The 25,954-nt window shown below is 40.5% G+C and overlaps 1 protein-coding gene across 11 annotated transcripts in view; it reads left to right on the top strand.

The window, feature by feature from the left end:
* ITPR1 (inositol 1,4,5-trisphosphate receptor type 1) overlaps positions 1–25,954 on the top strand; it is a 352,224-nt gene that overhangs the window by 128,791 nt on the left and 197,479 nt on the right. For all 11 annotated transcript variants that reach the window (XM_007985074.3, XM_007985072.3, XM_007985068.3 and 8 more), the window contains exons 5-10: positions 2,998–3,113; positions 14,380–14,466; positions 17,405–17,563; positions 19,457–19,555; positions 20,708–20,791; positions 20,903–21,049. In XM_007985074.3, coding sequence (XP_007983265.1) covers positions 2,998–3,113; positions 14,380–14,466; positions 17,405–17,563; positions 19,457–19,555; positions 20,708–20,791; positions 20,903–21,049 — 692 coding nt within the window. The remainder of the gene's footprint in view (positions 1–2,997; positions 3,114–14,379; positions 14,467–17,404; positions 17,564–19,456; positions 19,556–20,707; positions 20,792–20,902; positions 21,050–25,954) is intronic.

Raw genomic sequence — 25,954 nt, 5'->3', positions numbered from 1 at the left:
ATCACTTGAGGTCAGGAGTTCGAGACCACCCTGGCCAACATGGTGAAACCCTGTCTCTACTAAAAATACAAAAATTAGCCGGGCATGATGGCAGGCACCTGTAATTCCGGCCACCTTGGGAGGCTAAGGCAGAAGAATTACTTGAACCTGGGAGGTGGATGTTACAGTGAGTGGAGATCGTACCACTGCACTCCAGTCTGGGTGACAGAGCGAGACTCCATCTCAAGAAAGAAAAAAAGATTAAACTATAATGCAGTATTCTGTTATTTATTATAGTTTTATATGATCATTAACACCTTGAAACACATAGATGCTTTGGAGTAATGTTCAGTCCTGTGTCAAAGATGGGATATTTAAGGTGAACTATTGTCTCCTGGTTGTATATGGTTATTCATGGAGTGAACGGATAATTCATATATACTAATATTAAGCTGGTAGGAAAACTGCATCTCTGGAAATAATGTCATTAAATTGCCACTAGTATAGCAAATGACCATGACCTGTGCCTTTCCTAAGAGGTGGGGAGAGCAGGCTGGTCTTTTAAACTGGTCTCCTGCTGTATCTTTTGTTCTGCAAAGTCCTAGTATCTTTCATATGCAATAAAAATTACTTTCAGTAGATGGATTATATTCTTGATAAAGATAGCTATCATGGTCCCATATTTGCCTTATAACTGCCTGTGACTAGGTAGAAATATTTAGTGATGAAGGAAATTACAGAAACAGGATAAGTACCTATTACTTCTACAATTAAGTATTCCTATTTTTTTTTTGTGAACAATCTCAGATATTTGTGTGTGTAGTACATAGTAACAGTTAATTATTGATCCTGACTAGAAGAAAGAGTGATCTGAATTAGAGGAAAGACCTAGTGTTTATATGCTTGACAGCAAATCCATTGTTCTTACTTTGAGATACTTATTGGACTAGGACAATAACTAGATATTTACTGGTTCAAGGTACTTTAAGGGAATCGGTTTTAATGAATAGGTAAGAATACGTGTACAGTTAATAATTTCCTTAAATGCTTATCCAGACCTAGTCTCAGGGTGTCATTTTTCTGAATATCAGTATCCACTCCAAGTTCATTAATTTTACTCTACAGATATTTACTGTTTGAAAACTCAGTATGTCAAAATGTAAACTTTTCATGGGGAGTGTCAATTTTAAATATTGGTTTCCTAGAGTAGTTACGGTTTATTGATGACATATCCCTGTCAGAAAAATCTGGTGAAGCCCAAATCCTATCTACTTGAGAAGCTGAGGCAGGAGGATGGCTTGAGCCCAGGAGTTCCAGGCTACAGTGTGCTATGATTGTCTGTGAATAGCCATTGCACTCCAGCCTGGGCAACATAGCAAGTCCCCATCTCTTAAAAAAAAAATTGGTGGCTATACCCTACACTGTGTGTGTGTGTGTGTGTGTGTATATGTGTGTGTTTTTAAAAGTTACAAACACGTATTATTGTAGTAATATATTGTAGGCATTATAAAACAAGTGGAAAGTAGAAGGAAATAACTCAGATTAAGATTAAACAATAATGTATTCTGTTATTTATGATGGTTTCATATTATCATTAACGCCTTAAAACACAGATGCTTTAGGGTAATTTTCATCATTAAAAACAATATTTTAAGTGGTTCTATTTATGATTTTTAATGTCTGACTTTTTCCAGATCTGATTAGATCATCATTCTTTTTACTTTACAAGAGCTCTGAGGGAAGGCTTGGTTCCGCCTTTTTTGGTTTGCTAGGTTGCATTACTATTGTCTTTGACGTTTTGATTTTTCTGCAGAAATCTTTTGAAGCCACTTGTCCATTCTGTGAATGTTGGTTATACCACATAAGACAATGTATAAAGTTGTATAAGCCGAGACATGCTAAATGGAAGCACATCACAGTGCACTGAGAGTGAGGGGACAAGGGCACAGACTATCTAAATGCCAGTTTATAGATTTTCTTTCTGTACCATAGAGGGTCATCTTGCACACAATACTCAAGAGACCACTGCTCTAGGAGAGCCCTCCAAATAAGCATCTTATTTATTTATTTATTTATTTTTGAGACAGAGTCTTGTTCTGCCGCCTAGGCTGGAGTGCAGTGGTGTGATCTTGGCTCACTGCAACCTCTGCTTCCCAGTTTCAAGTGATTCTTGTGCATCAGCCACCAGAGTAGCTCGGATTACAGGCGCATACCACCACACCTGGCTAATTTTTTGTATTTTTTTAGTAGAGATGGAGTTTCACCATGTTGACCAGGCTGGTTTTGAACTCCTGTCCTCAAGTGATCCATCTGCCTCAGCCTCCCAAAGTGCTAGGATTACAGGCATGAGCCACCACGCCGGGCCTGTAATATTTTTTTCTAAACTGAATAGTACTGAAGAGAGTTGGATTTGTATTAAAAAATGCTTGTATGCATTGTTGTATACAGCAAGGACTATTTGTCCTTGTATTTATTTTTTCATTGTAAAGGAAAGGAGATAACTGTGGGGTAGCATTAACAACATGGCAAAACCCCATCTCTACTAAAATATAAAAACTTAGCCAGGCTTGGTGGCACGTGCCTATAGTCCCAGCTACTCAGTAGGCTGAAGCAGGAGAATCACTGGAACCTAGGAGGCAGAGGCTGAAGTGAGCCGAGGTCATGCCACTGCACCCAGTGTGGGCGACAAAGGGAGATTGTGTCTTAAAAACAAAAACAAACAAGCAAAACAAACAAAGAAACCAAAACACTGAATTTGGACAGCTCTGCCACCAACTAGCTCTGTAGAACAGACAAGTGACTCACTTTCTCTAAGCCTCGGTTTCCTCGTCTGTACCCTCACACAGTGGTGGTGGCAATTAAATTTAAAAAGAGATTTGTCAGAGAGCTTTGTACCCTCATTTTATATCTATGTATGATGTAATTTTATGTAATTTTTTAAGTGGAAAGCCTTTTTTTCCTAGGCTGAGTGTCTATACACCCTCAATAGCAATTTCTGTTTGTTTGCTTTACTTCTAGACTGCCTCTTTAAGCTATGTCCCATGAACCGCTACTCTGCCCAGAAGCAGTTCTGGAAAGCTGCTAAGCCTGGGGCCAACAGCACAACAGATGCAGTACTGCTCAACAAACTGCACGTACGTATTGCAATGGGGCTGTCAATGGGGCAGTAGTGAGTGGCTGCCTTGGTGGTGTCTGGGTGTAATGGTGGGAGACTGCTTATGCAACCCTCCAACTCTAGCTGCTGGCTTTCTTATGTTTTTTCGTGAAGGGGTAGAAGGGAGCTGACCCTAGAGAGGGATAGATCCTAGTCATCTTGGGATATCTGGAGAGGTCTTTTCTCAGCCACTCTCTTTGCACGGGTAGCTTTGGATGGAGAAGTGGTTATGAGCACAGGCACTGGAAGCAAACTTCCTGGAATGGAATCCTGGCTCCACCACTCAGTAACCGGTGCTCTAGGGCACGTTATGTGCTATTTTCCAATTCTGTTATGTTATCTGTAAAATGAAGATGGTAGTACCCACCTCAGGAGGTCATTGTGAGGATTACAGAAAATGAGACATAAAAGGCACATGAACAGTGCCTGGCACATAATAAATACTTAATAAGTTTTGGCCGTTAGCATTGCATCTATCCTGTTATCAGGCATTTTAAAGATGTGCTCATTCCATTGCTGATGTGCTGTGTGACCATAGGAAGTTTTTGAGCCTCTCTGATCCTGTTTCATCTTATGTAAAATAATGACTTAGTTCTTTTAGTGCCCTGCATTCTGAGGCTAATCAGGAAGTTCTCTGAGATGTTTAGAAGGAGACATGACATATAAGCCAGTGTACTAATATCGAAATTGTACCCCATTTCCTGTTCCCTGACCTACTTCATTTTCTCCCCATCATGTAACATCATCTTTCTAATGTATTTTGGTTACTGGCTGTCTCCCTCCCCTGGCATGTAAGCTTCGTGAGGGCCCAGGTCTGTGTCACTGTTACTTGTTGCAGTAGCCTTTGTGTCTACAACAAGGTTGGGCACTTACCAGGCACTCAATCAAATATTTCACAGAATACACAGTGATCTTTCCTGGGGCTCAGTGATGACAGTTGAAGACCTAGAGCATCTGTGAGCCCTGAGCAGCTCAAGAGGTTCTGCCTCTCACCTTACTCCATTTTTGACTAGCATATGGCAAAGTCACAGCTAGCTGCATTTGGTAAGGTGAGGGTCACGTGAAGGGATTCCTACATTCAGTGTGTGTTGTTTCAGACGGGATGTGATGAAAAACCCAGGCTCCTCACCTCAGGGAGCTTACAGTCCAGCATGAGGATACGTAAGCATGAGACACGTAAGGTCATTCCCATTGAACCTAAAGTATAATCCAGGCTGTCGTCATCTACAAGATGGTACATGCCTGGACCCTGCTGTCCCCACAGAGGCTTCTTAACTACATTCTGGCCATATGAGCTTTATTTTATTTTATTTTTTGAGCACCTCAGACTCTCCACTGTCACACGAGCTTTGCACCCTCAGTTTATCCTGTTGAGAACATTATTTTCCTGGCTCTTCTTGAGCTAGGACCTTTGAGCCTTTGTGTCTCAGCTGAAGTGTCATCTTAACAAAGTCTTCCCCTCTTATCTAAGAGATGTCTTGCTTGTTTTTCTCCATCATAGCACCCTGTTTATATCTTTCTCAGTACTGGTCAGGGTCTGCAATTATATTTAGTAGCTTCGTTAATTATCACCTGTTGCTTATTAGAATGACAGCTCTACCATGACATTCTCTCTCTTGCTCACTGCTGTATCCCAGCTTCTGTAATAGTGTCTGGCACATAGTAGGTGCTCAGAAATATTTATTGAATAATACATGAGCAGTGTGCTAGGCCCCAGAGATAGAACTATGACAGTCTTCACCCTGTGGGAGCTGGATATCAAAGAATAAAGAGGCAGTGATAAGTAGTGTATTACAGGACAAACCACACAAAGCTGTGGGAGCACATAGGAAGGGTGCCAAATCTGTCTTTGCTGGATAAGAGGGTGTGATACAGTGGTCAGGGAGGGCTTCCTGGTGGAAGAAGGAAGTGCTGAGTAGGCCTCAATTGGGGGCACCTGTGGGATTTAGAGAGTAGAAGAAGAAGAAACATGAACTCATAGACTTGGAGGCTAGTGATTGCTTTGAAGACTTGTGGAATTGCATCATTATTTTAATAATGATGATTATATCAGACATCCTCAGTTCCAACAAAACCACTGTACCTTCTTTAGAGCAAATATTATATGGCTTTATGAACATGGAATAAAATTCATAAATAATAGATACCAATTAAAAAATTATAAAGGAGAAATAAAAGGAAAGTAATAAATTATATAATAAATTGAATACTCTTAAGTCAATGCTAAGGAATGACTACTCTAGAAGACATAAGGAAGTAAGTGCTGGCACCTCTTTGTATAAACCCCATGAGTGGGGCAGCTGTAGACTGTGACTGGTGCAGGTATATGGTATTGGCAATGTGAAAAGCATGTTATCTAGGATGTGGTTTTCCAAAAGGGCTTCAATCATAATCACAGAAGACATAATCTCAAGTGCCGTCATCTCAAATGTTGAAATCCCTAAAAATTCAATTCCAAAAGCCTAAATCCCTAAAGTGTAAAATCCCAAAAATCTCAGTCATAGGATAGCTGCATGTTAGGCCAGCTCTTAAATGCCCATAATCTATTACTGCAGTACACTTTTTCTTATGTCAGATTTTAAAAGTTTTTTTCAGTATTTTAAATTGTCAGCATTATTATTATTATTATTATTATTTTATTATTATTATTATTTTTAAGGCAGAATCTCACTCTGTTGCCCAGGGTGGAGTGCAGTGGTGCAATCTTGGCTCACTGCAACCTCCGCCTCCCAGGCTCAAGTGATTTTCCTGCCTTACCCTCCCGAGTAGATGGAATTACAGGCATGCACCACCACACCTGGCTAATTTTTTTGTAGTTTTAGTCGAGATAGCGTTTCACCATATTGGCCAGGCTGGTCTCGAACTCCCGACTTCAAGTGATCCACTGCCTCAGCCTCCCAAAGTGGTGGGAGTATAGGTGTGAGCAGCTGCGCTCAGCCCTGTCAGCATTATTTTTTACAATTCACTATGCTATGTATTTCATCTTCGCATCATTTTCAATATTGGAGATTTAAATCGTGTGGAGACTAATATTAGAGAGTTCTGATTCATTTTATGCATTCTTCTGCAAGTTTAACTTAATGAAAGTGCGTCGTCACAACGTTGACATTGTGAATATGTAAAAACATGGGAACTTCCCCTGTAAATGAAGAGATGTTCTTCCTCGATGAATGAAGAGATGTTTGTGTTTGTGAAAGATAAAACTACTTGAGCTCTCAGCGATTTGGGCAACTGCATATCCGGTGGTGACCCTCCATGGTTTTGATCGATCTCGTCAAAAGACTCAGGTTGCTGGTCATGGTATTTCAGATGACTGCAGTATGAGCTTGGTGCATACAATCACCAACCATAGTGATATGCGATTTTACATTTCCCTTTTTATCTATTTATTTGTGGTTAATCTGCTTATACTCCCTGTGACTACTGTTAGTGTACTTGAGTGTTTATGCTTGCAAAAATATATATATTACTATTCCCCATTTTATTATATAAAATGGCCTGTGAAGTGTTCTGTTGTATTTTCACATGTTTCTCAAATCCCCTTTTAAAAATATCAGTCTCTTTTAAAGAATTTTAAAATTTTTGTATTTTGGGGATTTTGGTCTTTTTTGACCTTTGGGGATTTTAACATTTGGGATTATGGTATTCTGGATTGTTGTGCCTTTTGGGATTATGATTATATCTTTTTCCAAAATAATCAGCAGCTCTCGATCATGTTATAAATAATACAAACTACACTCTTTTCTTTCTTAAGTAGTACTTGTACTTTTGGAAAATTTATTAATAGTATTAATAAAACCATGGGAAGCTGTGATTTCTGTTGATATGTAAAATGGAGTGAGGTGCTAGGTTCAGGTAATTACAGATACTCCCAGGCTGGAGTACAGTGATGCCATCTTGGCTCACTGCAGCCTTGACCACCTGAGCTCAAGTGATCCTCCTGCCTCGGCCTCCCAGAGTGCTAGAATTATAGGCGTGGACTACTGCGCCCAGCCGACAGATAGATTTTTAACTTATGTGAATGTCCAGCTAGATATAGAATTGTATGGGATAAATGATGGTTCATCCTTGCATAGGACTGTAATATGCATTCACTATACCCAGCACCCCTAGCTCCTGTCCACTGAACATCAGTAGCACCCTCTTCCAGTCATTGCACCAATCCATAATCTACCCAGAGTCTGTGCTGGGAACATGGGAATCTAGTTGAATAGGTGGGGAAGGTTGGTCAATCCTGCATGTATGTATATTTAGTGCATATGCCCATAGGGGGCTATCTTTGTGGAAGGTCTGTGTGTCTTTAGTTGTCCTGACTTTGCTTTTCTGGTATAAAGATCATTCTGTTCAGTGAAATCTTATTAATACATCTCCAACTCTTTCCTCTCCTACACTTTTTACCACAGGGGTTGTAAATTCAGATTCCTCTTGGCCATGCAGGAAACCAACAGGAATAAAGTGGGCTTGGTGGGTAGTGTTGCCAAGTGGAGGGTCCTGTGGGTGAGTCTGGAGGGGCAGCTCTACTTCCCTACTGTCACTGCTTGGGAATGTGGGCTGAGAGCTGCTGCCACGTCTTCTGCTTTTTAAGAGAAGATAAAAATCCATGCTTTTATGTGTAATATCTCAATTTTGGTAAAGATGTTGGAAACTAACTCAATTAAGGCTTGAAATATACACTCAACACCAAGAGAAATGGCTCAGGCCGGATGTGGTTCTTCAGCCCCGTTTGCAACCTGTGCTCTATATGTTATGTTTCATCAGCAAGTCCTTTTGACAATCTATTAATGAACTGTGAAGAAAACAGCATGGTTGAAAAAAGTTCAATCATAAGGTGATCAAAAATGGTCAACTCCTTATTAAAAAGAGAAAAACAGTGATCTCTCTCATGCTGTTTATGCTTTAAAAAAATAAAAAAAGGAAGCCAGTTATTATCCCTGATTTAAGATTACTGATGTAACTTTCAGGTCTCTTTTTTTTTTTTTTTTTTTTTTTTTGAGATGGAGTCTTGCTCTGTTGTCAGGCTGGAGTGTAGTGGCACGAACTTAGCTCACTGCAACCTTCACCTCCTGGGTTCAAGCGATTCTCCTACCTCAGCCTCCTGAGTAGCGCGCCACCTCGCCTGGCTAATTTTTTGTATTTTAGTAGAGATGAGGTTTCACCATTTTGGCCAGGATGGTCTCGATCTCCTGAACTCAAGATCCGCCTGCCTTGGTGTCCCAAAGTTCTGGGACTACAGGCGTGAGCCACTGCACCCGGCCTCAGGTCTTGAATGTTGACTTTGTGCTTCACTTTCTGCAGTTCCTACTTTCCTGCTTAGCTGGAACTTTTCCCCCTAGTGTCTTAAAGTCATCTACATGTTTCATTCAATTTACGTTCCCACCAGCCAATAAGATGTTGTATTTTGGACAGCCACTTTGCCGTTGGGACTGATGGCCAGTCTCTAGTGGGTTTTCATTTTTATTTTTGTCAACTACTGTGCAGCACCCCAATCAGAGGTCAGATTATTTTAAATTAATGCCATTTAAGGAATTAGTTGTCTAGACCACTTGACTTCCTTTTGACTAGGATAAGCAACATAAACAGCACTTTGAAGGAGAGTGACATCTAGTGGCTCGTTACTGGCTATGCTTTTTCCTTCTCCGGGAATAACTGGATTTTGACTCTCTTGGTCATGATATCCTAAGGGTCTCTTGACAAAATGAGCTTCTTCCCATCTGCAAATCACATAATTTCTTCTAAAGGCCATTACTACTGTTTTCTGACAGCAGCGTAGCTGTTACCTTGAAACAAGCACCTACATTGTTTTGTTCTGAGAAATGATTACTTAAGTCACAGCTTTGACGAGCCAGGAAGAGCCAGAGGAGTGCCAGGTCCTTATTGTCTGGGTACTACAATGCTTGTTTTTAGAAGCCTTGCTTCAATATCACATTACATGATTCAGAGCTTGTTGACTTTAACAAAATAACCTTTCCTCACTGTTTCAGTAACCTTTCTATTGTCATTTGATAATAGTTTCTCTATCTCTGAAATAAAATAACAGGTGGCTATGAAGGGGCAGACCTGATGTTGCTTAGGGAACATGGTGAATAATAGTGGTAGAAACCACTATTTCTAGAGTGTTTTTTTTTTCCTCTTAGATATTAGAGTGGTTTTTTTTTCCCCTTAGATATTAAAAACAGTCCGCAACCCATTATTCAAAGGAAAAGAGTAATAGATATTTAAATTATCAGGATTTTGAAATAATGAAAAGGTAACATGTTTAAGATGCCTTTCCTTTTTTTTTTTTTTTTTTTTTTTTTTTTTTTTTTTTTTTTGAGACAGTCTCACCACTCTATCACCCAGTCACCCAGGCTGGTGTGCAGTGACATGTTCATGGCTCACTACAGCCTCAACCTCCTGGGCTTAAGTGATCCTCCCACCTCCCTGCCTAGTAGCTGGGACTACAGGCACACAGCACCATGCATGGCTAAGTTTTGTATTTTTTGAAGAGTCGGGGTTTTGCCACATTGCTCAGGCTGGTCTTGAACTCCTGAGCTGAGCTGAAGCAGTCCACCCGCCTTGGCCTCCCAAAATGCCAGGATTACAGACATGAGCCACGGCGTGACTTTAAAAAATTCAGAGTACTTGACACAGAGACATGATGAGGATGTTTTTGAGAAATTACACACATGTATTTTAGGAGGAGAATTCCAAAATATATGAGTAGGAAAAGCAAAAAAATATTAATTGATGAGATTCCTAAATTGTGTTCCTCAAAGATAACCTTGGGTTTTATTTTGATGTTTTCCCTACTCTCCTACCCGCTATTCTGTTCCTGTGTCTCCACATTTTAAACTATCAACAGGAGTATGCTATTCACCTCCCTTTCTTTAACTTGCTTTTTTCCCAGTTAATATGTTATGAATAAATTGGAATTTCTGTCATTCTTTTTTTTTTTTTGAGACGGAGTCTCACTTTGTTGCCCAGGCTGGAGTATAGTGGTACGATCTTGGCGCACTGTAACCTCCACCTCCTGAGTTCGAGTGATTCACCTGCCTCAGCCTCCTGAGTAGCTGGGATTACAGGCATGCCCCACCATGTCTGGCTAATTTTTTGGGAATATTTTTAGTAGAGATGGGGTTTCACCATGTTGGCCAGGCTGGTCTTGAACCCCTGACCTCAGGTGATCTGCCTGCCTCAGCCTTCCAAAGTGCTAGGATTATAGGCGTAAGCCACCATACCTGGCCTCTATCCTCATTTTTAATGGCTGCATAGTCACTTCCTTGTATGGCAGTACTGTAATTTTAGATAACCAGCCTCTATGGGCAGAGGTTAGGTAGGGAGTGATATTCAGGATCCTGACAACCTTTGCCATTCTGAAAAAAGTTTTATGGCCTTGTGCATATGCCAGGTTGTCCTCTTAGGAGAAACTCCTAGAAGTGGAATTATTAATGTTATATCAAGTGAAAAGTTTTTTGGTCAATATTGCGTGAATATCCTTTAGAAAGGCACTTAGTATCTTACAGTGAGGGCCCATTCTTGGAATGTACTTGAGGGATTTAACCAACCACATCTCATTCTTTTCAAGGGTAGAAACAGCCTTGATCAGTGGCCTGTAGTGTTTGTACCTTGTTACCTTTTCATCTACCTTATTGCCTTGCCTCCTGTTGAACCTAAAAGAATCATGGATGGTTTTGTCTAAATACCAGACTTGGTATTTTTTGTCTTTTTTGAGATGGAGTTTCACTCTTGTTGCCCAGGCTGGAGTGCAATGGCATGATCTTGGCTCACTGCAACCTCTGCCTCTGGGGTTCAAGTGATTCTCCTGCTTCAGCCTCCCGAGTAGCTGGGATTACAGGCATGCGCCACCATGCCCGGTGAATTTTGTATTTTTAGTAGAGATGGGGTTTCTCCATGTTGGTCAGGCTGGTCTTGAACTCCCAACCTCACGTGATCCACCCACCTCAGCCTCCCAAAGTGCTGGGATTACAGGCATGAGCCCCTGCGCCCAGCCCAGACTTGGTTTTGTGAGGGGATTTATGTAACGACTAATGTGAACTGAAATGAATTAAATTTGATATTTGTACATTTAGTAAAAAATGAAATGGGGAGTTTTCTTCTTAAAGAGAACTTATAAGAAAAGTGAATTCTTAAAATGGTCCATAAGCTTAATACATATAATACTTATTCAGTGGTGATGTGAAGGCTCAGTTATCATTAAACTTTATAACAATTAAAATAGTATTAACTCTTAGTTTAACAGAGTTTTGACAGTTTTAGATGTGATATTTAAGAATGTCTTATTTATTTATCTGTTTTTGAGATGGAGTCTCTCTCTGTCACCCAGGCTAGAGTGCAGTGGCGTGATCTCAGCTCACTGCAACCTCCGCCTCCTGGGTTCCAGTGATTCTCCTGCCTCAGCCTCCCGAGTAGCTGGGACTACATGCGCTTGCCACCATGCCTGGCTAATTTTTCGTATTTTTAGTGGAGATAGCGTTTCACCATGTTTGCCAGACTGGTCTCAAACTCCTGACCTCAGGTGATCTGCCTGCCTTGGCCTCCCAGAGTGCTGGGATTACAGGTGTGAGCCACCACTCCTGGCCAAGAATATCTTTATTTTAAAAGAAGTCTTTAGATACTTATTCTCCAATTTTGTTTTAATTTTCTGTTCTTCTCCTGCCTTTTATATGTCTTTTGACAAATGCCCATGCTTTTTAGAGCTGCTGGTGTTTAATTAGTCTTTAATGTGGAATATATGCCTTCTTGATGGCTAATTTGACATTTCTTTCTAGATAAACCAGTAACCATTGGGTTGCTGTTTTTGTACTGTACTTATTCTAACATAGGTAGAAACATAATATTAGTATTTCTTAAACTGAAGCCATTGGACATTCTTGAGAGTAAGGGGAATGTTCATGAGCATTTTTCCACTTAAAGATGAGTTCTTTGATCATTTGAGTCCAAGAAATGCTATTTAAGAACTCTCTAAAGGTGAATCCTTTCTGTGTGGGCTTTGAACAAGGAAAAACAATATTTGCATGTTGGAAAATGTTGTATTTTATTTTACTGAATCCATTGGTTTTTTCCCTTTGATATTTTCCCCCTCTTGAGTTTGCAGTCAGTGTTAGGTGAGAACTCTTAAGCAGAAAGAACAAACGGCTCTCCACAAAGAGTAAGCCTTCATTCCAAATGGATGCAGTCCAGTGTTTTGTTTGGAAAACTACCTGCAGAACCTGTGGGTACTGTAGAAATCTCCAAAGGGAGTGTAAGCTCAGGCATGAAATTAGGGAGAACAAGAGGTGGGAGGCTGCTAAGGAGAGTATTTATGCAGAGGAAAGAAAAGATTCAGGAGAAATGTGCTGAGGGCAACTTGCATGCCAAAGATTGCCATGTTGCAAGCACTGGTATTATTTCTAAATGTGGCTTGCACCCAGTGGATTTTATGCTTGTGTCACTGAGAATAGCAGACTGGTAACTAATTCCAAAAGAGAGGGAGGGAAGTTTTGAATGGGCCATTGTTTTAAAGAGCTGATGCCAGATGTGGTCAACTTGCAGTGATCCACGCTAACGTGTGTGGATCATTCCCCTCCTGTAATATGGTTTCATTTTGGCTTAGAATTGCTTCCTGCAGTTCATTTTTCTCAAAAGATGTGCTTTCCTAAAAATACCTATATTCTAGGTAGAAATGGAACAGATGCTGAATTTGAAGGAAACAGAAAGGTTCTTGACCCAGCCAACTTAGGTCACCTTTTGAAATGTTAATCGTCAGAACGTTTCTTAGTTTTAGAAACTAGTGTATAATAATAATGATTAAAATTTGTGATCATATGGCAATTATGTGTCTGGCATACAGTTTCTCTAATCTCTACAATGGCCCTAAAAGGCTTCCGTTGTCCCCATTTTGTGATGAGAATACTGAGTGAGGCTTGGTGGGATTCAGTAGAGAGGACAAGATGATGAGGCAGGTAGGTAGGGGACCCAAGACTGTGTCCAGAAGACTCTGTGAAAATGAAGACATTACCTGGGAAATAGGACCCACTGGCGCCTGGTAGCATCTTGACCTAAGGAAAGGAGACACTCCAGGAAGAGTGCTTTCGAAACCCTTCTGAAGTACACTCTTATCATCAGGGTTTTACCATTTATCAGATTCAATACTGAATTTCTTCTCAGTTATTTTACTTCCCCTCCACCAGTCTATGTTTGGGAGATGGGTTGGGATAACAGTTTGCTGACTGCCTAGGATAAAGCCCATTGCCCTTCACCATTATTGTGGTGTGGTAACAGTGCTTTCAGAGTTGCACAGGTGAATGAATTTGGGAAGGTGGCCCTGCCAGACTATTCTAGAACCTTCTATTCAGCTTTACTATGTCCCCCCTAGCATGTCACATTTGGAATGGTAGCCTCTCCCAGCCTCATTTGTAACTATACAGTTTATCCAAATGTGGACTTGAACACTATCTCTGCCACTTAATAAATGTGTGGTTTAAAAAGCATTAAGCAAAGTTTCAAATGTACCCAGAAGAAGAGAAATGGTATAACAAATCCCTTTCCTACCCATCATCCAACTAGCTACGCAAGGATGACCAAATTTTTTAATCACTGTGAGTCAATTTCTTCTTGAAAAGTGGGGTCATAATGTTCTCTTCAGGGAATGGTTATAAAAATTGATTACATTATAATTAATGTCTAACAAGAATAACTAATAACTCCATGTGTGCTACAGTGTATCAGGTACTGTGCAGTGGAGTTCCTGTGAGGTGCAGGTACCATTTTATCCTTATTTTACAAAGGAGGAGACCAAGGCTCACTGATATTAAATAACACATTCAAATTCACAAAACCACAGACCACCCAAATCCAGCATTTAAATTCAGTCTTCTTTTAGTCCAAAGCCTTAAAGAGGACTTTCACAAATTATAAAGGGGCTATGCAAATTCCCTCCTTCCCTCCCTTCCTGACCCTATTTTCTTTGAAGATATTTCAGCTCTTGACTTATTCTCACCCTAAGGAAATACCCATGAATTCCTTAAAGAAAGAAGAAAAAAAAAAGAAAACATTTTAAAGAAGCCAAAAAGGTCAACAAAGCAAAGGCAGAGTGGATGGGCTGTTTGAACCCTTTGGCTCATTTCATGAAGCCTCAGTGTGTGTACGCAGGGATTTGCTTATTTCTGTGATTCTTGTATTAACTGGCGACATTTGTTCTGCATAACTGCAGTGGGCTAGAACACATTGTTCCCTCTTTGTGACCAATCTTTCTTCTCAATGCACAGCACGCTGCAGACTTGGAAAAGAAGCAGAATGAGACAGAAAACAGGAAATTGCTGGGGACCGTAATCCAGTATGGCAATGTGATCCAGGTAGGTCAAGGCGGCTCTTCCCTTCTGAAACTGAAGCGTTACAAAGAACACAGCTGAGAAAACAAACACAGAAGACAGGGTTTGGACACCTTTATGGTAGGACTCCATGGAGGCAGCCAGTTTATTGCAAAAAGTCTAGTGTTTCTTGTCAGATGTGATGGACTCTTGGGCTGTTTGGTTGGTCATCTCTCAGTGTGAGCATCTACTTCTCTTTGTCTATGGCTGATCGTTTCACTCCAGACACTTCAAATGGGAAGCTTCCTACTTGAAAAGGAACCTGGCTGTTGCAGTTCTGTTTAACTTACAATTCTTGAAAATTCTTCCTATTTGGTGAAGATTAGCTTCCCTGTAACTTTTATCTACTGGCCAAGAAGAGCTGCTCCCCAGAGGTGATAAGAGCAATTCTGTACCTTTGGGACTTTTCAAATAAAAAATACTTACCATTTTGATACATTTTATACTTATCAAAAATATTTATTGTTTTCATGTCTGGTCTCATGGGTTGCTTATCTTTTGTGCCTTTACATTTGGCATGGAGATAAAACACAAACCAGGAAACAGCTAATACAGGTTTTGCTCAGAAGATCTCTCTGGGTCCATGCCAGTCTTCCTGGAAGCCCAGTGCAACATGTGGCTTTCTTGATTTGTTCAGGCACAAAGAGTAGTGGTTACCAACTGTTGAGCACCTAGACCCGTTTGATGATCTTCCTTCATTATTTTCCTTTTTGAAAGATTTTGCCCACTGTGTAAACATTACTAATTACGTAGGAATCCTTCCCCTTTCTCTTGCTATTAGGTATAGAGCAGGGCTAATCAGGAAGATGGGAACACTAGTAAAAGATTGGTAAAAGCAACCTTTTGGGGTTAAATGGGCTCTTTACATTAGGCCTTTTGAAATAGTGAAAGTAGCTTGAGAATCTGGTTGAAGATTAGATCCTGCCAGTCCCACTCATCCACTTCCTCCTCCTTAAGTTCCATCCCCTTCAGAATGGACACAAGTGTCCAGGTGGGCTCCAAGTTCAGTGTCAGCTTTATTACTAAGCCAGGCCAGTGCCCTGAAATTCAGAGTACAAGACTTCCTGATTTGGTTAGATTGGAGAATATGGCTTGACACGAAGATGAAAGGTGCAGAGGCTAAGGACATAAACTTCTAAATGCATTCCGATTCAGGTTTTGTAACACACTGTGAGATTTGGGGCAAGAAATCTTGCCATGTGTTATTTTACTTACCAGCAAAATGGAAATGGTAATGGCATCTGCTCTTTAGCATGGTTGAGAGGTGCCTGTCCCAGAATAAGCTGTGGATACACTGTAATTAATCTTAGTTATTATTACTTCCCCCAACCCTGAATCTTGGGGCCTACTTGTAGGTAACTTTGGTTTATAAACAAACTGGGTCTGGCACCTAGACAGATGTGTGCAGGACCAGAGGCCACTCACCAAGGGATCAGCTGAGGGGTTGGGAAGATGTTGCCTTCTCCTTGTTTATTTTAGCTAGGGATCATCGGGGCTTATGGATCAGACAGATTATTCTTCTACCTCCAACAGCACTGTTCGGGGATTTGGAGGACCTCCGAACACTTCTAGCAGCTGTATCTGTTACCATGTGAAAAGGAGGATATTTGCAATTAGCAATGGAGTCTCATTCTGGTTATACCGTTTCTTTTTCCTTTTTTTTTTTTTTTTTTGAGACGGAGTCTTACTCTGTCGCCCAGGCTGAAGTGCAGTGGTGCCATTTTGGCTCACTGCAAGCTCCGCCTCCCAGGTTCACGCCATTCTTCTGCGTCAGCCTCCGGAGTAGCTGGGACTACAGGCACCCGCCACCACACCCGGCTAATTTTTTGTGTTTTTTTAGTAGAGACAGGGTTTCACCATGTTAGCCAGGATGGTCTCGATCTCCTGACCTGGTGATCTGCCCACCTCAGCCTCCCAAAGTGCTGGGATTACAGGCGTGAGCCACCACGCCCGGCTGGTTGTACCATTTCTCAAGGGATTGGGCAGTCTTTCATATTCCTTTCCACTTTCTCTTATAACCTGTTGAATTGGGAAGCCTTGGCCAACTGTTTCTGGTCTAGACTGACTATCAGACACGTTATATCCCGTCTAGGTCTTCAGTCTTTCCATACTGCTCTTGTAGTACCGAAAACCAAGAATAAAGTACTTGGAAATTCAAACCATTTTCTTCCAAATTAAATGACAGTCCTCCAGAGGGGTTGCATTTTATTTTATTTAATTTTTTTAGAGACAGCGTCTTGCTCTGTCACCCAAGCTGGAGTACAGTGGTGTGATTTCGGCTCGCTGTAGCCTGCAACTCCTGGGCTCAGGTGATCCTCCCACCTTAGCCTCCTGAGTAGCAGGGACTCCAGGTGTGTACTCCCACACTTGGTTGATTTTAAATATTTTGTAGAGACAAGGTCTCCCAGTGTTGTCCCGGCTTGTCTCAAACTCCTGGGCTCAAGCAATCTTCTGCCTCTGCCTGTGAAAGTGCTGGGATTACAGACACGAGCCACTTCGCCTGGCCCTGCTTTGTTTTTTAAACTGTTGCCTGTGCTCAGAGTGGCCTTCCTCAGCTCCACCTATGTGTCAGGGCATGCCACACTGCAGTTCCTTAGCCCGTTCACACAGGGTTAGGTCTATCCCACTGACAGATGGCAGCTGATGATGGAACAGTTGACCTGAGCAACATCCATCTTGTCCAAGGCTATGCTGAAAAATAAAACATGACAGTTTTTCTTGTATTCTGCCCACTCTTTCTGCTCCCTTTTCTCTTCTTCCTTTTCTAATCATCTGCAGCCTTAGGCACTTTGTGATTCTTTAGCTTCACCAGCAGTTCAATGGTGGGAGGAATGTTTGCTACATAGTTGATATGATTGAAAGAAGGAATGGTAGAAAATTCAGATTTGCTGACACTCACTTTTTTCTCTTGGTGGGTTTTTAGCTCCTGCATTTGAAAAGTAATAAATACCTAACAGTGAATAAGAGGCTTCCCGCTCTGTTGGAGAAGAACGCCATGAGAGTCACATTGGATGAGGCTGGAAATGAAGGGTCCTGGTTTTACATTCAGCCATTCTACAAGCTGCGATCCATTGGAGACAGCGTAAGTGCGGATTCTCCGCCTAGAAAGTGTTCCGTGCCGTGCTTCCAAGTGTGACTGTATATTAGAGTCAAGGTGGAGACTTTGAAAGTTGGAACCAGACCCTCGTCCTGCATAAAGAGAAGGGAATTGCTATGGAAACTAGTGTTTGGGAAACAGGGAGCTGTGGAGAGAAGTGTGACCTAAATACTGTCACTGTGTTTTTCCTCCTGGACGTCTGAAAACATTGTATGAACAGCCCATTGCCTTAGGAACTTTACCACAAAAACAGCTCTCCCGTATTAATGTCCTGGAGAGGGTCCCTGTCATTCCAGACCCATTAGTGGAATAGAAATGTCTTTTCTATTTTGGAAATAAAGTTAATAAAGGACGGAGGATGGAAAAGAAATAACCTACCCATGGTAGGGAAGGAGAGTAGAAATTGGGATCAGCTTCATTTGTTCCTATGTTGAGAAGCATTCAGGCTCCCCATCGTGTTCAGCAGTGCAGTGGATCTGGAGCAGGGTCCACTCCCGAGGGTTCTCTAGTATATAAAGCCACAGGAAACCTTAGAGCAGTTCTGATATTTGTTGGCTGAATTAGTCAGCCATTATGTGGGCATATACTTAACAGTGATTGTGGTTAAATGCTATCAGCTATGTTTTTGACCTTGTTAATGATTCTAAAATAGCTGCTTTTTATTGAAAAATATGCTTCAAACAGCATGAAATAGTCTCAAAATGCTCAACCAGCCTTAACTTTAAAACTGGTTTTGACACTTTTTAATAGTGCCGTTTAAATTTACAAGCTTTGCGAAGTTCAAATATGTTTATATATTTGTGTGTATATGATAAGGAATGTACCAGAAACATGTGGTACCAGACCATTCCCTCATAGTTGGTAAATAATTGATCCTTAACTGTGAACAGGAAGAAAAGCCCAGTAAAACTTAGGTTTCACCAAAAGTGTTGGATTTATCAAATGAACTTATATTCATTTGGAGTTATAGAAAATTCAATTGTATATGCTTCTCAAATGTGATAAGCTTGAAAATAGATGGTTTTTCATGTTAGGAAACCATCTTCTCTAACCAAAAATAAAAAACAAGTGTGCCTTATTCTGAATTTCATTTTCAGCGCATCCTTTGCTTTCCTATCCTTTAAATGAATCTGTGTGTGGCCATGACTTAGTTGAGAAGATGAGATGGACTTGAATTTAAAATAGTATTTTACAAAAAATAAGTGTAGACCCATTTGTGGGCCATGACATCAATTTAGTGACTTGTGACTATCCTGTTTGAAAATGGAATAGAACAGAAAGATCAGACTGTGTTATACCACGTAATGATAAGTATTGTGTTTTTTGGGGGGGGCAACTTTTGTTTTAGTTATATATATAGTATATTGTATATATTATAAATATACAAACATGCATATAAGTCTAAATGGCTATATATATGACCTGATCATAGAAAATGTATTTCCAAATGTTATAGTAAAAATATGAAAGTAATTGCTTTAGAAACATAAAGTTGTGGCTTTGTCTGTCAAAGATAAAGACTTACTCAGACTCTATCTTTTCTTTTCTTAAATTTACTTAAAACTTATTTATATAGGTACCCTAAACCGAAGTTTTGTTTGTTTGTTTGTTTTTTCCTGCTCTGGACTGGCTTTGAAATATCTCTGTATAATCAGTGACACCCAGGGAACAAAATTCAGGTTTAACCTTGTAAACATGACCCCTTCTACACAGGGTCAGCTTTTGAGGGAGGTGTGGTGTGTGCTGTATCTTTATACTTGCTGGGGATAGGCCTTGCCTTCTTCAACACAGACACATATGTCTCCTAGAACTGCCCAGTGGTCAATCTGCAGTCCTTATCAGTTTTGTGCAAAGCTGTATTGTTTCTTTCCTTTCCAGGTGGTCATAGGTGACAAGGTTGTTCTGAACCCCGTCAATGCTGGTCAGCCCCTACATGCTAGCAGCCATCAACTGGTAGATAACCCAGGCTGCAATGAGGTAAGGACGTTGAGTTATGCCTGTGGGCATAGGTATCCTGTAGGAGCAGGTCTGGCTGGTACCAGTGCATGCGTGTGCTGAGAGTGACTTCTGCAGTGACTTGGGGCAGGTGCCCATTCTGCAGGTGAAGAAACAGGCCCAGGGTCAAGGCTGCCATGTAAGGTTGTGCAACTCTGTGTATTGAGTAGTAGATGCGGGCTGATATTCACTCTAGTGCTCAGTTTGCTAAGCCTCACATCACTGAGGGATTGTTTTTTAATTTGTGAAGCCAGAGATGACCCCTTTTACTAATTTTTTTCTGGCTATAGGAGCATCTTTTTCTAATTTGTCTCCCTATACAGGATGCCTCTTTCTAATTTGTTCAAAAAGTAACACTGCAGATTTATCAGCAGCTCTGCAAGGGTGATAGCTTGCTTTTGGCAATACATCTCCTTATCCTCTAAATTGGCAATTATAGGATACAAGGAGGTTACTTCCTTGTGACATAAATATTTGTCTGATGGGTAAGGACACAAACTCTTCAGTGGGATAGATGTGGATTCACATCCTGTCTGCCATTCCTAGCTTTGTGATGGTAGGTTGGTTACCCGGTCTTCCTGCATATCAGTTTCCTTATCTCTGAAATGGGGGTGGCAGTCAGACCTATTTTTTAGGGTGTTGCAAAGAATTAAAGGAGATGGTGCATGTTAGCACCTAAACCTAGTGCCTGGCATAGATTTAGTGCACAAACAATGGCTGCTGTTGTTAACAATGCTCATTAACATTTTCGAGTGTATACACTGGACTCATTTTTTTCCCTTTATAGCTCATTCCATTTTGTAAGTACTTATTTTCATCACGCCTTTACTTTCTGGCTACAGAGCAAGAGACTTGGAGGAAACAGAAAATATCATTCCAGAAAGGCAGGAGGGTTGGTTCCATTAGTCATGGTTGGACTGTGCATAGTGATTGGTGCAAATGAACCATTTATTGCCAAACTCTGCCAATGGGCCAGTTGCATTTGCAGGTGCTGTGATTTTAGTGGCATCAATCTTTAGAGTTTTTAGTTTGAAGTACAGCCCTGCTTCCTAGGCTGCAGTGAGAAATTTGGGGGCTGGATGACACAGTTGTTGTGAGGGGTACGTGAAAAAATAACTCTAATCTGTTTTTCAGGTCAACTCCGTCAACTGCAATACAAGCTGGAAAATAGTCCTTTTCATGAAATGGAGTGATAACAAAGATGACATATTAAAGGGGGTGAGTTTGATGCTTTATGGGCTGAACGTTACTTGACTCTTCTTGAGGGCAGCAGTCTAATTCTCTGTTTAAATTCTTTTTTCCTTAATTCTTTCTCGTGTTGACTTTTAGGGTGACGTGGTGAGGCTGTTCCATGCTGAGCAGGAGAAGTTTCTCACCTGTGACGAACACAGGAAGAAGCAGCATGTCTTCCTGAGAACCACGGGCCGGCAGTCGGCCACATCTGCCACTAGTTCAAAAGCCCTGTGGGAGGTAGAGGTAAGGGTAGGGTGGAGAAAGGGCTCTTTCTATATATATTCTACAAATATATATACATACATACACCTGTATATGTCTATACACCTATATACACAACACCTACACACATACACACACACAGAATACGTGTGTGTGTGTGTGTGTATATATATGTCACAAACAGGTACTTATACCCACCCTGTTCCAAAAATGGGTTGTGGATGGCTTAGTGAAGTAAGTGCATCATGACATATCATGGTGCTGGATGTTTGTGCAGAGGGAGAGAATAAGTACTTTGGAAACAAATTCAAAAATGAAATTAGAAATATCTTTCTCTGGGCCATCTAATCTCTTCTATTGTTTTCCTTCCTTTGCTTATTTATCTATCACAACAATATTTAACCAAGTGTCTACCTGACATAATACATAGGTGATGCCCACATTGGTGATGGGGCAGAAATGAAAAGATGTGCACCCAGATAACTAGAACACACAGGGGGATGGTGAAGGTGATAAGAGGCATATTCCACAGGCTTTGGAGGTTTCAGTGAGAGAGGGTGAATGTCTGGTTGGGTGAAGAATTAAGGAAGACTTCCTGAAGGAGATAGCATCTGATCTGGTACCTGCAGGATGATTTATATTTCAGAAGGAAGAGATGAATGGGGTAGGTTACTTCATGTAAGAGAATGGTGCAGAATGTGGAAACACGAAGCAGCGTGGGATAAAACTCAGTAACTTGTTTGGTGAAGGGCATGGGATAGGCGTGGAAAATTAAACAGAAACTGTTTTTGGAGACCAGAGCCTGCAGGGCCATATATCCAGGCTCTAGGGAGTTGGGATTTCATTTACGGGCAGGGGAGAAATGTGGAAAGTTGTTTGAGGAAGGGAGTGACGTAATCAGTGTGCAACTTAAAGAAGCTAGAAGATTCTGCCCACAGCATGTAGTTTATTGTGAGGAGAGTCTAGAATTGCAGGACAAAGAAGGAAATGATCTGAATGCTTGGTGAAAGAGGCAATGAAAGCTTCAACTAACATGGAGCTCTTTCTTCACCTCAAGCTTCCTTTCTGTGTAATTGCAGCATGAATTAGAATTCTAGTTTAAATTTTGAATTTGAATAGATACATTTTTCTGTCTCTGCTTGCCTTCTCTTTTCCTCCTCCCTAGCTTCAATTGTTTCATGTTGCTGTTGAGGACTAGCCTATGTACAGTAAATTGCGCAAGTCAAGAGTATACAACTCAATGAATTTTTACGTATACATTCAGCCATGTAACCAGCACCTAGAACAAGAAACAGAATGATAGCTGCACCCAAAAGGTCCCTTGAGCCTCTCTTTCCAGGCAGTGTTTCCTTTTTCCTCCTGGAGACTTCTATCTCCATAAATTAGTATTGCCTCTTCTTGAACTTTGTATAAATGAAGTCATTCGGTATACAGTCTTTATGTTCTGTTTTTTGTTTTTTTTTTTTTTACTCAGTATAATTATTTTGAGATTCATATATATTGTTGTATGTATCAGATTAATTTGTTCCTTTATATGGCTGCATAATAGTCCATCATATGGATACACCACAATTTGTTAATCTATTCACCTGTTGATGAACATTTGAGTTGTTCCCAATTTCTGGTTATTTCAAATAAAGCTTCTAGGGATATTTGTGTACAAGTTTCTATATGAATATAACTTTCCTTCATTTCTCTTGATTAAATACCTAGCAGTGGATTGGCTGGATCATATGGTAGCCATTGTATGGTATGGTATGGTGTGGTATAGTATATATTCAACTTCATAAGAAATGGCTAAACTGTTCTCCAAAGTGGTTGGACCATTTTACATTCCCACAAGTAATATGTGCGAGTTCTAGTTCTTCCACATCCTTACCAACACCTGATATGGTCAGTCTTTTCAGTGTTAGTCATTCTAGTAGGTACATAGTGAAATTGCAATGTGGGTTGAATTTGCATCCCCCGTTTGATTTATTAGGTGTGTAGTGAAATTTCATTGCGGGTTTGGTTAACGATGTTGAGCATTTTTCTCATGTGCTTATTTGCCATCTGCGTAGCTTCTCTGGTGAAATGTTTGTTCAGATATTTTGCCCATTTAAAATATTGTCTTACCACTCTTTTAACATGGATATTGTAAGAATCAAGTTCAGCTGGACATGGTGGCTCAGGCCTGTAATCCCAGCACTTTGGGAGACTGAGGCGTATCGATCACCTGAGGTCGGGAGTTTGAGACCAGCCTGACCAACATGGAGAAACCCTGTCTCTACTAAAAAATACAAAATTAGACCAGCATGGTGGCGCATGCCTGTAATCCCAGCTACTTGCGAAGCTGAGGCAGGAGAATCACTTGAATCTGGGAGGCGGAGGTTGCAGTGAGCTAAGATTGCGTCATTGCACTCCGGCCTGGTCAACAAGAGTGAAACTCCGTCTCAAACAAAAAAAGGAAAAAAATCAAGTTCATCTTGGGCATTGTATAGAAAAGTTTCCACAGTTACGATAAAGAGGAATCTATGTAAAGTTTTTGTTAATTCCCACCCTCTATCCATTTTCCCCTTTCTTCTTCTTTACCTGCATTTGCCCTTTAGTTACTGTGTGTGTCTACACAGGGACCTGTCAATCATACTAGATTATAAACTCCTTGAGAGACATCAGAATGAAATATCAGTTGTCAGATTCTTTTAACAATTATGTCTTCAGAGTTTTTGCGTTAACTCCTAAAAAAAGGTTCATTTTCTCATTTTAAGCTATTTAAATACTCCAGGTGAGATAGATCACTCATTTGCCTATGACCTTTCAGAAAAGTTGTTTTGGCCAGGTGTGGTGGTGCATGCCTGTAATCCCAGCACTTTGGGAGGCCAAGGTGGGAGGTTCACTGGCGGTCAGGAATTCAAGGCCAGCCTGGTCAACATGGCGAAACCCTGTCTCTACTAAAAATATGAAAATTAGCCAGGCGTGATGACACACGTCTATAATCGCAGCTACTTGGGAGGCGGAGGCACGAGAATCACTTGAACCCGGGAGGCAGAGGTTGCAGTGAGCCAAGATTGCACCACTTCTCTCCAGCCTGGGTGACAAAGCGAGACCCTGTCTCAGAAAAGAAAAGTTGTTTTGTTAAAATATTGTACATATGCTTAATCTAAATTTGCATTGACTATGTTTTGGTGTATTTATAAATGGTGAACTCAGTTTCTGAAATAAAACTTTTTGTTTGCCAAAGAAAAACCTACAAAAAACAAAACTGCTTGAGAGCCAGAATTTGGTCTTGAACTTTATTATTGAAGATTGATGCCCCCATGGTCCCCACCACAGAGTTTTTTACATTCAGAACAGTCTCTCAAAACCACTTCTCATGTGTGATTTGGATACTGGTACAAAAAAAAAAAATGGAGACTTTCTCATCTTTCAGAGTTAATTTAAAGTAATAATGCAAACTAAGGAAATATAGAAAATCAAGAAAACAAGGGCAGAAGTGAAGTGTTGTTTCACTAATTTAATGTGCCTACTTCCATTGAGCTGTTTTTCTATGAACAGGATATTTTTTGCATGGTTGATACCATTTTATAAGCAATTTTTCACCTTGTTCTCCTGAATTTCTTAGGAAGACATTGAATATTTCTTTCTCTCATTTTTTAAAATGGATTCTGGCAAGTCAAGTGCCCCTGAAAATAAAAGAGAGAAGACAACACCCTGTATTTTATATTTGTAGTAATGAGCCAGGGTTTACATTATATGTCTGTAGCTTATTCATCATCCCCAAATAAATACTATGCTCATTAGCAGTCACTCCCTATTTCCCCTTAAATATCCTCCATTCTCCTGCCCTTGGTAGCTAATCTACTTCCTATCTCTATAGATTTGCCACTGCTGAATGTTTCATATAAACAGAATCCTACCATACATGGTCCTTCATATCTGACTTCTTTCACCTAGGATGATGTCTTAGTCCAATTCGGGCTGCTATTATAAAATATCATAAACTGGGTTGCTTATAAATATCAGAAATGTATTTCTTATAGTTCTGGAGGCTGGAAATCTAAGATCAAGGCACTGGCAGACTCAGTGTCCGGTGAGGGCACTCTTCCTGGTTCATCTGCTGTGTCCTCACATGGCAGAAAGAGAGGGGACTTTCTGGGGTCTGTTGTATAAGGGCACTGTTTTTATTCATAAAGGCTCAGCCTCATGACCTGATCACCTACCAAAGGTGAAGTATAATATAAACGATCTTCTAATACTATAACCTTAGGGGGTAGGTTTCAACCCATAAATGATGAGAGGACACACACATTGAGACCACACCAGATAACATGTTCAAAGTGTATTCATATTGCCACATGTATCAGTACTTCATTTCTTTTTATTGCCATATAATATTCCATTGTATAGATGTACCATATTTTATTTACCCATTTATCATTTAATAGCATTTGGATTGTTTTCACATTTTGGCTCCTCCATAACACTGCTATGAACATTGATATACAACTTTTTATGTGGATGTATGTTCTCAAGGCTCTTGGGAGTGGAATTCTGGGTTATGTAGTAATTCTATTTTTGACCTTTTGAGGAACTGCCAGACTGCCTTCCACAGTGAATGGCTGCACCATTTTATATTCTCACCAGCAGTGTGTCAGAGTCCCATTTTCTCCATGTGGCCTTCCTTTTGAAGGACTTTTTTTGTGTATAGAATTCTAGGTAGACAGTTTTTTACTTTCTTTAAAGATTTTGAACCATTGTCTTTTGGCTTGCATTGTTTGTGATTATTTGATGGGGAAAAAAACGTGTTCCTTGTATATAATGTCGCTGCCATGCATCCTCCCCCTACCTCGGCTGCTGTAAAGATTTTTATTTCTGGTTTACGTTAATCTGATTATGATATGCCTTTGTGTGTGTGTGTGTGTGTGTGTGTGTGTGTTTGTGTCTGTC

The sequence above is a fragment of the Chlorocebus sabaeus genome, chromosome 22, assembly GCF_047675955.1.
Source record: "Chlorocebus sabaeus isolate Y175 chromosome 22, mChlSab1.0.hap1, whole genome shotgun sequence".
NCBI lineage: Eukaryota > Metazoa > Chordata > Mammalia > Primates > Cercopithecidae > Chlorocebus > Chlorocebus sabaeus.
This window is presented reverse-complemented; position numbering and strand designations above follow the sequence as displayed.